The 15189-nt window shown below is 46.3% G+C and overlaps 1 protein-coding gene across 1 annotated transcript in view; it reads left to right on the top strand.

Annotated features, from left to right (window-relative positions):
• The window catches only part of SART3 (spliceosome associated factor 3, U4/U6 recycling protein), a 69891-nt gene that overhangs the window by 25643 nt on the left and 29059 nt on the right, over positions 1-15189 (top strand). The window contains exons 9-13 of the mRNA XM_044281382.1: positions 912-1019; positions 1982-2059; positions 2242-2300; positions 8959-9068; positions 10481-10593. Of these exons, the coding sequence (XP_044137317.1) occupies positions 912-1019; positions 1982-2059; positions 2242-2300; positions 8959-9068; positions 10481-10593 (468 nt within the window). The remainder of the gene's footprint in view (positions 1-911; positions 1020-1981; positions 2060-2241; positions 2301-8958; positions 9069-10480; positions 10594-15189) is intronic.

Here is a 15189-nt window from a genome sequence, read left to right as displayed (position 1 = left end):
ATGACCGGAGTGACGTCACCACAGGTCCTAGAAAAACGGAGGTCACCACAGGTCCTGTTCCTCCACACAGGTCCTGTTCCTCCACTAAGATGAAGACAGGAGATTCCGGCTTCACGATCAAGTGGATTAAGGGGAGTTAAAAAAAAAATTTTTAACCCCTCCAGCGCTATTTTACTATGCATTATGTACTCGGAATGCTATTATTTTCCCTTATAACCATGTTATAAGGGAAAATAATGATCCGGTCTCCATCCCGATCGTCTCCTAGCAACCGTGTGTGAAAATCGCACCGCATCCCCACTTGCTTGTGGATGCTTGCGATTTTCACGCAACCCCATTCATTTCTATGGGGCCTGCGTTATGTGAAAAACGCTGAATATAGAGCATGCTGCGATTTTCACGCAATGCATAAGTGATGCGTGAAAATCACCGCTCATGTGAACAGCCCCATAGAAATTAATGGGTCGGGATTCAGTGCGGGTGCAATGCGTTCAACTGGCGCATCGCATCCGTGCGGAATACTCGCCCGTGTGAAAGGGACCTTAGGGGGAAGATCCTGTGTGTATCAGCAGTGTCATTGTACAGCTGGGACTTGTAGTCCTACACATACAACATGCTGCTGAGTATCCCAGCAGTCAGACATGTCACTCAGGGCAGCTCTTGTATTCACTGTCTTAGCAGAGCAGGGGGAGGGGCAGAGATTGTTGTTATTGCAGGTAAACAAAGGGCCAAATGAGGACCAGGGAAATGAGGAAAAAAAAAATATATATATATATATTTTTTTTTTACCTAAAACTTGCTTAACTCTGTTATATATTGCTGCCCATCAGATTTACAGCGCTATATATATAATTAATTTTTTTCGTAACTGGGACAACCCCTTTTAATGTTTTGTGTGTTTTTACTTGTAGAAACTTTTGAGAAGGCTCTAAATGCAGGGTTCATTCAAGCCACAGACTATGTAGAGATTTGGCAGTCATACTTGGACTATCTCAGAAGAAGGGTGGACTTTACTAAAGGTAACAAAATATTTTTATATTATCTTTGTATCCCCCATTCTTTCCACCCCCTCTGTTCACCGGAAGACAATCTTTCTTCCCATCTTTAGGAGGTATTCTATTTTATTGGGTTTAAAAGAATATTCTTTCCATTCTGATCACCTCATTAGCATATTGGAGCCATATTATCTCAACAACATGTAAATCCTGATGGACCGCTTTAATATTGATTTATTTTTGTCTTAATTTTTTGGCTTGTTTAAAAAAAAAAAAAAAATGTACAAAAAAAGTGTGTGTGAAAGAAACCTTTATGGAAGTCTTTTTATATTTAGGTAAAGATGACTGATGATCTGACAAAGCTTTTCTTTATAGGGGGAAAAAAAAAAGAAAAGCATTTAATCTCCCCTCTCACTTGGTCCTTAAGCAGAGTTCAGAGGTCCATATTAAAAGCCGTCCGTGTTGCGCCCTCATCACACAGATAATTGTTAATACGCAGAGAGTCCCGTATGTGCGTGTAAGATGGACCCAATTACTGCTGATACAACTATCTCCAATGATCCCTGGGCCCTTGTTTATTGAGACACCAATCGGAATAGGGCATGCCCAGAGCTTTTCTGCATGGACACTAGGTCTTTGTGAAAGGATGGATTTGTGAGCTGCACTTCTGACTTGTATGGGTCAGCGTGCTGTTCATGCGCAGTTCATTGTGCACATGAGCAATAAATTATGTCTGTCAGAATCCGTTCTTATGGGAACTTTAGAACTTGCCTGCCTGGCTGGAGGTAGATGGGAATCTATGTTGTTCAACGTGTTGCTAAAGTGCTCTGACTTTTATGGATGCATATATCTTCTATTGTGACTGTAGACCAGAATTAGGATGGGAATATACGGTATGCAGGTTTTAGACATACCATTGCATATACTGGGTATTGTACTGATTGTTTGTGTAATTGTTATTTCTGATTGATTGCTTTACCTTGCAGATTCCAGTAAAGAACTTGAAGAGCTTAGAGCCGCATTTGTTCGTGCATTAGACTACCTTAAGCAGGAAGTGGAAGAAAGTAAGCACTTGTACTCTATGGTGCTACGTTCTTTTAAGGGTTGGGATTTTTGTGCAGTTGACTAGATACTCATTTTTGGTCAATCTGACCTGCTTTTGGGATATTTAATTGATTTACTATATTAGGTTTTTATAAGATGTCTTAATAATCTGTAATATTGAATGTTTCTATAATCTTTACAGGGTTTAGTGAAAGCGGAGATCCTTCTTGTAGCATAATGCAGAACTGGGCCTCAATAGAGGTAAGATTTTCATAACCATACGATAATATTGTAGTTCTGCTGTCTATGGCAGTGATTCCACATGTCCACGCTTCTCTTCATGTGCATGTGCCACACGCAGTACGATAAGGGTTGTGCAGTGTCAGGATATTGATGATCTACCAAATCAGTGGTGGTGCTAGGAGTCAGTCCCTCTCCAATCTGATCAGCTGTTTCTTGGGGGTCACAGCACTCATGCAGGTGCTGCATCCTCTAGTCAAGTCAATGGGATGAGCGGTTGTAATTACACTGCACTGCCACTATAAGATAGACCAGGGATGCTCAACCTGCGGCTCTCCAGCTGTTGCAAAACTGCAACTCCCAGCATTCCTGGACATCCTACTGCTATCGGTCTGCAGCAGGTCATGGTGAGAGTTGTTGTTTTACAACAGCTAGAGCAGGGCTGGCCAACCTGTGGCTCTCCAGCTGTTGTAAAACTACAACTCCCACCATGCTTTGCTGTAGGCTGATACCTGTAGGCAGTCTGGGCATGCTGGGGGTTGTAGTTTTGCAACAGCTGGAGAGCCTCAGGTTGGCCAGCCCTGAGCTAGAGGGCTGCAGGTTGAGTATCCCTGAGATAGAAGACATGCAGTAAATCTGGACATTGCAAAACCTCTTGAAGTGCTGGAGTGTGTGGATAAATGACATACACTTGGAAGAGTAATGCTGGCCATACACAATTGGGTATCTGTCTGCTGAGCACTACTTTAGCAGACTCCCCCATACACATGCACGGCCTAGCCTGTGTTCTGAATGAGGACAAGCAGTAAGCTGACATGTATCTGATGTGTATGGCCAGCTCAACAGAAACCGTGCCAGATAAAGTAGTGTATTTATTGAGTAACCTAAAATCTTTAGGCTATTTCAGCAAATATTGATGGAAACCTATTGCAAAAGTCATAATGCAGCTGACGAATAGGAGCTAAGCTGCAGCATGAAATGTTTTTACATGATGTAAATCCGACGTGTATTGAATACGTGAAAAATAGAAAACAATGGAGTAAAAAAGGGGTGATGGGGAGAAGGGGAAGAGCAAATAAAGAGTAAAGGGAATGGGATGGAAGTGCCAGAACACTATGGTGTGGTAGCAAAAAAGAGCAAGAGAGAATTCTCACTACATATAGTGGAATATAACCAATGGTAATGTAGATAAAACCACAGAACGTGAAATAAGACCAAAAACTGTATAAATGAAATGGGCAAAGTAAGGGAATTACTTCACTAGGGAGGGGGATGCATGATGAGCTCAATACACTTTCTACCCTCTCCTTCCCCGCCGAGGTGGCCTGGAATTTATGGTGGAACTTTGGTATCCCAAAGTAGGGTCAGGGACTTCCCGAAAGGTTTGTAGAATAAACAGTCTCTGTACCATCTTTGGGATACCAAAGTTGCACCACTATATGTAGTGATATATATTATTTCAGTCCTACTAGAACTTGCGTTATACATTTTTGGTACCTTATTAACTACTAACTTTGACCAAACTGGCGATCCTTTATACACGTTTTTTTCTGCTTTTTGTGTATTAAATATGGTAGGTGTATGGAGACGATATTTATATTTCTCATCTGTCTCATTGGGAGACACAGGCTTTGACCATGGGTATAGCTGTTGCTGCTAGGAGGCGGACACTAAGCAAACGTGTGAGCTCCTCCTTCAGCTATACCCTTCCTGCAGGGACTAAGCTAAATCAGTTTTAGCTTAGTGTCTGTGGGAGGCAGACCTCCCTGCCTGGTCTGCTGATTTATTATTATTTTTTTTTTTTGCGGGAAGCTTCAGGAAGTCCTTAAAACAGCCTGCACTCCCAACCCAAACCCCCTGTTCGTTCCCTCTCTCCGAAAGAAAAGGAGGCCCAAAGGTTCCCGTAAAAACCTCTGTCTCCTGCCAGCAATTGCATCACCACGGCCGCCCCAGTGAAAGTTCCCTCTGTTTCCGGTGTAGCGTCCCTTACCAAGTGATCCGGGGGGCAGAAGACTTCGGACAGGTGAGTAGGAGTCTGCCTACAGTGCCCCCCTCCAGTTCCCTTTCCTCCCCATGTGTAATAAGAGCCCGTTAAATGGCACCTGTGCAAGGATCAGGGGGCTGCTCCTGTTGTGTGGCCGAACCGGTTGAGGATATCACCGCTTCCACAGAGCCGCCAGGGCCATTGGTAATTGAGGGCCAAGCTTCATTTGGGGCCTACTACTGGGGGCGTCTGTTTCCATGGCGGCGTCCTCCTGAATGGGGCGGAGTTTCCTCCTGAGCGCCACTTCCTGGTCGGCGCATCTGTTCTGGGGCAGCCGGGGCCTTTGTTAATTGAGGCCCTGACTTCTGTGTGACCTGCTCCTGCAGGGCAACCCCCCCAAACTCGTTGCCAGGATTGTCACTATGTCTGAGCCCTGACCCCAGGTCCCGAAGCAGGCAGTCCCTTTGGTGCGTCATTTTTCTTGTGCGTCGCGTTGCGCAAAATTTCTATCCCCTCAGTCAGATTCCCTCTGCTTTGTGCGTGCTGCGCCGCCATCAAGTGGCTCGGCTCCAGACCCGTTGCTGCCCAAGCTACAGAAGAAGCGGAATGGGCGTGTTCCCTGTCTATGGTGGTGCAGGATGTCTCCAATACTAACAAAGCTATTGTGGATATATTGGGGCGTTTGTCGGCAATGCAGTCCTCTGACTGATCCAACTCTGGGGATCACGGGGGCACATGCCCATTGCGGCCTTCCCACAAAACGGGCCAGAACATCCTCCCCAAAAGGGTGTCTGTCTCTCCCGTTTCCTCGGCCTCTCCTCCGCCTACTAGAGAGTTTTACTCCATGTCGTCAGTTGAAGAGGCATGTTCTGAGGAGAGAGGGTCAGACTAGGATATTGTCTCACCGGAGGACCAGTCGTCCAAACTGTCATCCATGGTGGATAATTTAATTACGGCAGTTATTGAGACTCTGCAGGTTGAGGATCCAGCGTGGGTGTTTCCTTCGGGAAGTCCTGTCATTTGCACAAGTGTTTCCCCAGCCACCAGGAGTTTGATTCCTCCCTCTCCAAGGAGTGGAATTTCCCTGATAGACATTTTATTACAAAACGATTGAACGTCCTTTATCCTTTTCCGGAGGATTTGACTAAGAAATGGCCGGCTCCACCTATAGTGGACCCGCCAGTTTCCCACTTGGCTAAACTTACTACATTGCCAATGGCGGATGGCGCTTCTTTTTCTGATGTCAAAGATAAGAAGCTGGAAGCTTTTGAAAAATCTGCCTTTGAAGCAGTGGGCATAGCGCTGCAGCCAGTGTTTGCCTCTAGATGGGTGAGCAAGGCTATGGAGGAGTGGGCAAGTAACTTATTTCGGGGTCTCGACTTGCAGATGTGGCCCTGCAGCTCTCGCATACCAGTGCATATATTTGTGAAGCATCTTTGGACGCTCCCAGGTTTATGGCACGCTCGTCAGCCCTGTTGGTGGCTATTCGCCATACCCTATGGCTCTCCTGCTGGGCGGCAGATAATGCTTCAAAGCGGACCCTGACGGCTCTCCCCTTTACCGGCGGCAGACTTATTGGTAAGTGCCTGGATGAGATCATTTTGGATGCTACAGGTTGTAAGAGCACCCATTTACGACAGAACAGGCGGTCTAAGAGGTAAAAAAAGCGGAAGCCTTTTTTTTTTTTTTTTGTAACTTTAGGAGTTTTTCCAGCCCCAAGAGGGCGTTCGACAAGTCTGCCACGGATCGGAAGAGCAACCCTTCCTTCAAGCCGTGCCCTTCCTAGCGTTCCTGTCAACAGGGCTCCAAGTCCTTTCATCCCAAAAACTCCGCTGCATGACGGGCGGCTCCCGGCGCCCTCCGTTCGGGTGGGTGGCTGGCCGGCTTTATGTGTTTCGACATGTTTGGCTGGCTCACGTCTCGGATGCATGGGTGAGAGAGGTCATTGCAGAGGGCTACAATCTGGATTTCAAGTCCTCCCCTTTGGCCCCTTTTTTTTTTCGGTCATCTCCTCTGGCCTCTCCGGCAGCCGCAAATTCATTTATTTTATTTTTTTTCTGGCAATTCGCACGCTGCTGCAGCAAGGTGTGATTGTTTCGGTTCCTGGGCAAGACCGTTTTCAGGAGTTTTACTCCAATCTCTTTGTGGTTCCCCCAAAAAAGGGGACGGTCTGTCCTGTTCTGGACCTCAAGGCGCTCAACAGTTTTTCCTTTGCGTCTGCTGATTCTGGATAGAGTCACTGAGGTCATTGTGTCCATGGAACCGGGGGAGTACCTGTCTTCGATGAACATCAAGGACACTTATCTTCACATACCCATATGCGTCAGTCATCAGAGATTTCCCCGGTTCGCAGTGCGTCTATTTCACTACCAATTTGTAGCCCTTTGCACGGCAATTTGTTCGGCCTCACAACGGCTCTCGGGGTCTTTACGAAGGTTCTGGCGGCAGTCATGGCCCCGCTCCATGCCAGGGGGATCGTGGCAATCCCTTACTTAGACGATATCCTGGTGAAGGGTTCGTCGTTCCGGGTGATGGCGGACAGCTTGCACATTGTTCTAGACACCCTGGAACGCTTCGGATGGATCAAGGCAGAAGTCTTGTCTTTATCCATCGCGGCGGTTGACTTATCTGGGCATGGTACTGGACACTTGTCAGGCCAAGGTGTTCTTGCCTCTGGAAAAACTATTCGCTCTCCATCTTCAGATTCTCGCTGGGGGGGAGGGGTAGTAGTAGTATCTGTTCAAGGAGTCACGCGAGGAGCGCTCCCTTCCAATTAATGTTCTGGATCGCAGACTTTCTCAGCTGGGAGCGTCTCGATCCCGGCAAGTGGGCTCTCCAACCGCAGGTCTTTCGTTGTCGGCCGGATATGGATCTCATGGCCTCACGCTTCAACAACAAGGTCGCGGACTAACCTTGGTATCTTCCTCTCCGGGAGGACCTGCTGTCGCAGGGGCCGATCTTCCATCCAAATTTTGGGTCTCTACATTTAACGGCATGGCTGTTGAAGCCGCCGTACTGAAAGCTTATGGGTTTTCGGATGTTGTGGTCCAGATCATGATTAGTGGCAGGAAGTCGTTGTCTTCCAGGTCCGGTGGTAGATTCTGGAAGTCCTACTTTAGTTTGTGCGAGCGGCGACAGCTGTCTTCCGTTTTTTCTTTTCTTTGCAGCGACTTTTGGCTTGCCTGCCGTCGGGCATGGACTTGGGGCTGGCTCTCGGCTCCCTCTTTTTCAGCGAAATTTAGCTTCGCTTTTGGTGGTCTGGACTTTTCTGCAGGGGGTGGCGCATGCTGCGCCCTTTTTCCGTCCGATCCTTGGGATCTTAGTTTGAGCCTTTGCAGCAGGTGTCGCTGCACTTCCTGTCTTATAAGGTGGCTTTTTTGGTTGCAATTACTTCTATTCGCAGAGTGTCGGAACTCGCAGCTCTGTCATGTCGGTCGCCCTTCCTGATCCTCCATCAGGATAAGGTGGTCCTTCGCCCTGTGCAGTCCTTCCTTCCGAAGATGGTGTCGGAATTCCATCTAAATGAGATTATTCTCTCTTCATTTTGTCGGATCGGTCTAATCCTTGGGTGCAGTTGCTCTATACCCTGGATTTGGTACGAGCCGTTCGATTCTATCTGTCCCATTCCAGAGGGACGAAGACGAGGGCTGGCAGTATCAAAGACTTCCATTTCCTGATGGATTCGTTTGGCTATTGTGGAAGCGTACCGCGTTAAGGACCACGCCCCGCCCTTCCGAGTGAATGCTCATTCGGCTCGGGCAGTGTGGACCTCTTGGGCGGTGCATCGCGGGGCTTCGGCCCTTCAGGTGTGCAAGGCGGCGACCTGGTCGTCTTTGCATACTTTTTCCAAGTTTTATTGAGTGCACACCTTTGCATCTTCTGACGCTTCTTTGGGGCGTAGAGTTTTGCAGACAGCGGTTTTACGATTGGCAGAGGAGTTGAAATTAAGCCCACTCTCGGGGACTGCTCTGTAACGTCCCTTGGTCAAAGCCTGTGTACCCCAATGAGACGGATGACTGTAAAATCGGTTTCTCTTCCGTTCATTAGGGGACACAGCTCCCACCCATCTCTTTTGTTTATGGGCCTTTTCGGGCCTGTGTGGTTCTGGGTTTGTACATAATGTAATTTTCTTGTTTCTGGCTTCTCCTACTGCTTTTGCGCTAAACTGAATAGCTTAGTCCCTGCAGGAAGGGTATAGCTGAAGAAGAGAAACAGATTTTACGGCAGTACAAACATCTAGGTGTGCATGAGCCATAAGACAAATGCACGTTAATTAAAGGGGTATTCCAATGAGAAACCTTTACCTATTAAATAGGTGATTACTATTTCTTTAAGGCTTAATGATGTATTTAGCTAAAAAAAAATACAACACCTCTTAATGTACAGAAACAGATATTGCAGGGAGAATTTTCAGATACAGGCATACTTTATTCACAGGGACCATTTGGTTAGTTTTCATATTGGATTCAGGAACAATTTTGATATACAGGCATACTTCATTCACAGGGACATTTGGTATGTATTCGTATTAAGTTCTGCCATCCGCATTGGTACATTTTTATCATACCATGTATTGGCAAAATGATCTTTACATCATGGCATTGCATTTAATTGTAGTATATAGAGCTTGTTCTTTTGCAGATCTGATTGCAGCTGAATTACAAAATTAAAAAAATTTCACTTGACCCCCACCAGGCTCGACACTGCAACAACATGCAGAAAGCTAGAGAGCTCTGGGATAGCATCATGACCAAAGGCAATTCCAAGTTTGCCAATATGTGGCTGGAGTATTACAACCTAGAAAGGTAAGAACTGAATGAACATTTTAGTGATGTCTAACTAACATAACTAAAAGAAAATGCTGAACCTCGAGCACCAGTTGTTGACATACATAGTAACATAGTACATAAGGCCGAAAAAAGACATGTGTCCATCCAGTTCGGCCTGTCATCCTGCAAGTTGATCCAGAGGAAGGAAGAAAAAAAAAACTTTAGCGGTAGAAGCCAATTTTCCCCACTTAAGGGGAAAAAAAATTCCTTCCAGACTCCAATCAGGCAATCAGAATAACTCCCTGGATCAACGACCACTCTCTAGTCGCTATAGCCTGTAATATTATTACGCTCCAGAAATACATCCAGGCCCCTCTTGAACTCTTTTATTGTACTCACCATGACCACCTCCTCAGGCAGAGAGTTTCATAGTCTCACTGCTCTTACCATAAAGAATCCTTTTCTATGTTTGTGTACTTTCCACACATTAGGGCCCCTAGAATGCCAGGGCAGTATAACTACCCCACAAGTGACCCCATTTTGGAAAGAAGACACCCCAAGGTATTTCGTGATGGGCATAGTGAGTTCATGGAAGTTTTTATTTTTTGTCACAAGTTAGTGGAATATGAGACTTTGTAAGGAAAAAATAAAATAAAAATCATCATTTTCCGCTAACTTGTGACAAAAAATAAAAAGTTCTATGAACTCACTATGCCCATCAGCGAATACCCTAGGGTGTCTACTTTCCGAAATGGGGTCATTTGTGGGTTTTTTCTACTGTCTGGCCATTGTAGAACCTCAGGAAACATGACAGGTGCTCAGAAAGTCAGAGCTGCTTCAAAAAGCGGAAATTCACATTTTTGTACCATAGTTTGTAAACGCTATAACTTTTACCCAAACTATTATTTATTTATTTATTTATTTTTTTTTTTTATTTTTTTTTTTACACACAATATATTTTTTTTTTATCAAAGACATGTAGAACAATAAATTTAGAGAAAAATTTATATATGGATGTCGTTTTTTTGGGAAAAATTTTACAACTGAAAGTGAAAAATTTAATTTTTTTTAAAAAAATCTTTAAATTTCGATTAATAACAAAAAAAGTAAAAATGTCAGCAGCAATGAAATACCACCAAATAAAAGCTCTATTAGTGAGAAGAAAAGGAGGTAAAATTCATTTGGTGGTAAGTTGCATGACCGAGCAATAAACGGTGAAAGTAGTGTAGTGCCGAAGTGTAAAAAGTGGCCTGGTCATTAAGGGGGTTTCAGCTAGTGGGGCTGAAGTGGTTAATCTACTCCAGCAAGGGAGCTAGCGTAGATTAAAGCATGTTGAACGGCCAGCAGCTGCAAGCGGCAACGTTTTATATAGGGGCTGTATCAATCACCGGTTTTAATAAATGTCCGCCTATGTCTTTATCCATGTTGCATACTTTATGTTCTTACAGAGCCCATGGTGATACTCAGCACTGTAGGAAGGCTTTACATCGTGCCGTGCAGTGCACAGTGGATTACCCTGAGCATGTTTGTGATGTCCTACTTACCCTGGAGAGAGTTGAAGGTGGGTAACTTGTGGACAGAGATGTGATGTTTCTTGTTAATCTTATTGGGGACACAGCACCATGGGTATAGGTTCTGCCTCTAGGGGGCTGACACCAGGGGGGAAAAAAGAAAGTGTTGGCTATTCTCTCTCCATAGTCGGTAGGCTAATCAATTTTAGTATAGTATCTAAGAGGCTGACACAACCTGTTATTTTTCCAGGTCTACTGCTTTAGTGTTTATTATATTTCATTTTCATGTATGTCCAATTTTGTAGGGATTATTCCCTGTGTCAGGCAGGTCTACACTGACTGTGCTTCACCCCTTTAGTAGTACCCCACTACAGGCACTTACCATGCTGGTGATCCAGTCTCCCTTCACTGCATCTACAGTCAGAATGCCAGTAACCCCACACTGTGAGGTTATCGGGAAGGTGACCTTTTGCTGCCAACAATGATGGAAAGTATGTTACCTCTCCCCTTGGTTAATGGTGCTGTTCCTGGGTACCTGTTAGTTTTCCACTGCCTTTCCAAGTTACCTCCTGGAATCCCTGGCCTCTGTTCCCTACTCCTGGCTCCCTGTACCCTACTCTCCCCCTCCTAGAGCCCAGAGTGAAGCCTCTCTCAGTTTCTAAGCTAGTCTTGGTCAGGACTAGGCCACCCCTCATTCCCCTCAGTTTCCAGGTTCCTTTTACCATCTGTGGCTGACCATTCCTTTGCTTCCTGCCAGCAGCATGCTCCTTCTCGTTCCTCTATGTGCACCACCCTGAGGATGCCGTGTCCCAGGTAGTAATTTCTACTTCAGCCCTTGGCTTTAGCTGGTACTGGACCATACTTTTCTAGGGGGTCACTCCTCTTGCCGTTGGTGGTTGAAAGAGCAGTTTCTTGTGTTCCAATCCTGTCGCGGAGGGAGCGTTGAACTGGGTGTTTTTTCCTTCTCCTCCCCGGCAGTCTTTCTTTTTCTCTTCCATTCCACAGATTCTCTTCTCAGAAGACCATGGTTCTCGGTAGCAGCAGCTTCTTGGTGGGACATAGCTCCGCACGGTTCAGGAGACTAGGTCTCTGGGCTCTTCTTTTTTTTTTTTTTTTTTTCTGGGTTTGTGTTCCTTTTGGCCTTCACATTCTTTTCTTTCAGAAAACCATAGCCAACAAGAACGTTCCCCTCCCTTTCCCCATGGTTGCTGCGTATTTTGTGTGCTTTCTGTAACATGAAGCTCCCATGCGGTTAGGGTGAACCCATCTGCTCCCTGTGGTCTCTATGCCTAGGAGTCTTGACCCCATATTGAGTCTCCTCCGTTTCCCAGGCCATAGGGAAGCTTTCCACGTTCTTCTAATCTGTAGTTGAGACACTGAAGCACTTGCCCATTCAAACCAAGGAAATCCTTCTCTGAACTGGCCTTTTCTGACTCCAGGTGCAGATCTCCCCTCATAGATTCTGTTCTTCCTCAGCATCCTTTGGACCTTCCCAGGATAGAGGACACTGGTGGAACCACCTCCCTGCCGGTTCACCACCTCCTCTGTTTCTGAGCAGAGCACCAGGCTGTCCTCTGCCATGCAAGACCTCATCTGGACGGTTAAAGGGGTTGTCTCATCTCTGACAATGGGGGAATATCGCTAGAATATGCCCCCATTGTCTTATAGGTGCAGGTCCTGCCACTGGGACCCACACCTATATCTGGAACAGAGCCCTGCAATGTGGTGGCTGAAGAACTGGTCCGGCCACTACCAAGCGCTCTCCCCATAGAAGTGAATGGGATCACACCGCACATGACCGGCCACCACTCCCATTCACTTCTCTGGGCCCGACGGAAATAGCTGAGCCAGTGCTCGGCTATTTCTCTGGGCCCCATAGAAAATTAATGGAGGGCGCTGTGCACCCTCCACCACTTTCAGGGCTCTGTTCTCGATATAGTGCAGGTCCCAGAGGTAGGACCTGTACCTATCGGACAATGGTGGCAAATTATAGCAATATGCCCCCATTGTCTGAGATGAGACAACCCCTTTAACCACCTCCCGACCGCTGTACGCATATATGCGTCCGGGAGGTGGTTGCTTTATTCCTCCTGGACGCATATACGCGTCTTCTCGCGAGACGCGAGATTTCCTGTGAACGCGCGCGCACAGGCGCGCGCGCTCACAGGAACGGAAGGTAAGCGAGTGGATCTCCAGCCTGCCAGCGGCGATCGCTCGCTGGCAGGCTGGAGATACGAATTTTTTAACCCCTAACAGGTATATTAGACGCTGTTTTCATAACAGCGTCTAATATACCTCCTACCTGGTCCTCTGGTGGTCCCTTTTGTTAGGATCGACCACCAGAGGACTCAGGTAGGTCAGTACAGTCGCACCAAACACCACACTACACTACACTACACCCCCCCCCCCGTCACTTATTAACCCCTGATCACCCATGATCACCCCATATAAACTCCCTGATCACCCCCCTGTCATTGATCACCGCCCTGTCATTGATCACCCCCCTGTCAGGCTCCGTTCAGACGTCTGTATGATTTTTACGGATCCACGGATACATGGATCGGATCCGCAAAAAGCATACGGACGTCTGAATGGAGCCTTACAGGGGGGTGATCAATGACAGGCGGGTGATCACCCATATACACTCCCTGATCACCCCCTGTCATTGATCACCCCCCTGTCATTGATCACCCCCCTGTAAGGCTCCATTCAGACGTCCGCATGATTTTTACGGATCCATGGATACATGGATCGGATCCACAAAACACATGCGGACGTCTGAATGGAGCCTTACAGGGGGTGATCAATGACAGGGGGGTGATCAATGACAGGGGGGTGATCAATGACAGGGGGGTGATCAATGACAGGGGGGTGATCACCCTGATCATCCCCTGTCATTGATAACCCCCCTGTAAGGCTCCATTCAGACATCCGCATGCGTTTTGTGGATCCGATCCATGTATCCATGGATCCGTAAAAAATCATGCGGATGTCTGAATGGAGCCTTACAGGAGGGGTGATCAGTGACAGGGGGGTGATCACCCTGATCACCCCCTGTCATTGATAACCCCCCTGTAAGGCTCCATTCAGACGTCCGCATGTGTTTTGTGGATCCGATCCATGTATCCATGGATCCGTAAAAATCATGCGGACGTCTGAATGGAGCCTTACAGGGGGGTGATCAATGACAGGGGGTGATCAGGGAGTCTATATGGGTGATCACCCCCCTGTCATTGATCACCCCCGCCCCCCCCCCCCCCCCCCCCCCCCCCTGGTAAGGCTCCATTCAGACATTTTTTTGGGCACAAGTTAGCGGAAATTTTTTGTTTGTTTTTGTTTTTTCTTACAAAGTCTCATATTCTACTAACTTGTGTCAAAAAAATAAAATCTCACATGGACTCGCCATACCCCTCACGGAATCCAAATGCGTAAACATTTTTAGACATTTATATTCCAGACTTCTTCTCACGCTTTAGGGCCCCTAAAAAGCCAGGGCAGTATAAATACCCCACATGTGACCCCATTTCGGAAAGAAGACACCCCAAGGTATTCCATGAGGGGCATATTGAGTCCATGAAAGATTGAAATTTTTGTCCTAAGTTAGCGGAAAGTGAGACTTTGTGAGAAAAAAAACAAAAAAAAATCAATATCCGCTAACTTATGCAAAAAAAATAAAAAATTCTAGGAACTCGCCATGCCCCTCATTGAATACCTTGGGGTGTCTTCTTTCCAAAGTGGGGTCACATGTGGGGTATTTATACTGCCCTGGCTTTTTAGGGGCCCGAAAGTGTGAGAAGAAGTCTGGGATCCAAATGTCTAAAAATGCCCTCCTAAAAGGAATTTGGGCCCCTTTGCGCATCTAGGCTGCAAAAAAGTGTCACACATGTGGTATCGCCGTACTCAGGAGAAGTTGGGGAATGTGTTTTGGGGTGTCATTTTACATATACCCATGCTGGGTGAGAAAAATATCTTGGTCAAATGCCAACTTTGTATAAAAAAATGGGAAAAGTTGTCTTTTGCCAAGATATTTCTCTCACCCAGCATGGGTATATGTAAAATGACCCCCCAAAACACATTGCCCAACTTCTCCTGAGTACGGCGATACCACATGTGTGACACTTTTTTGCAGCCAAGGTGGGCAAAGGGGCACATATTCCAAAGTGCACCTTTTGGATTTCGCAGGCCATTTTTTACACATTTTGATTGCAAGGTACTTCTTACACATTTGGGCCCCTAAATTGCCAGGGCAGTATAACTACGCCACAAGTGACCCCATTTTGGAAAGAAGACACCCCAAGGTATTCCGTGAGGGGCACGGCGAGTTCCTAGAATTTTTTATTTTTTGTCACAAGTTAGCGGAAAATGATGATTTTTCTTTTTTTTTTCTTTTTTCCTTACAAAGTCTCATATTCCACTAACTTGCGACAAAAAATAAAAAATTCTAGGAACTCGCCATGCCCCTCACGGAATACCTTGGGGTGTCTTCTTTCCAAAATGGGGTCACTTGTGGCGTAGTTATACTGCCCTGGCAATTTAGGGGCCCAAATGTGTGAGAAGAACTTTGCAATCAAAATGTGTAAAAAATGGCCTGCAAAATCTGAAAGGTGCACTTTGGAATATGTGCCCCTTTGCCCACCTTGGCAGCA

The sequence above is a fragment of the Bufo gargarizans genome, chromosome 1 (assembly GCF_014858855.1).
Source record: "Bufo gargarizans isolate SCDJY-AF-19 chromosome 1, ASM1485885v1, whole genome shotgun sequence".
NCBI classification, from domain to species: domain Eukaryota; kingdom Metazoa; phylum Chordata; class Amphibia; order Anura; family Bufonidae; genus Bufo; species Bufo gargarizans.
The sequence above is the reverse complement of the archived record's forward strand: the minus strand, read 5'-3'. Positions and strand labels throughout refer to the sequence as shown.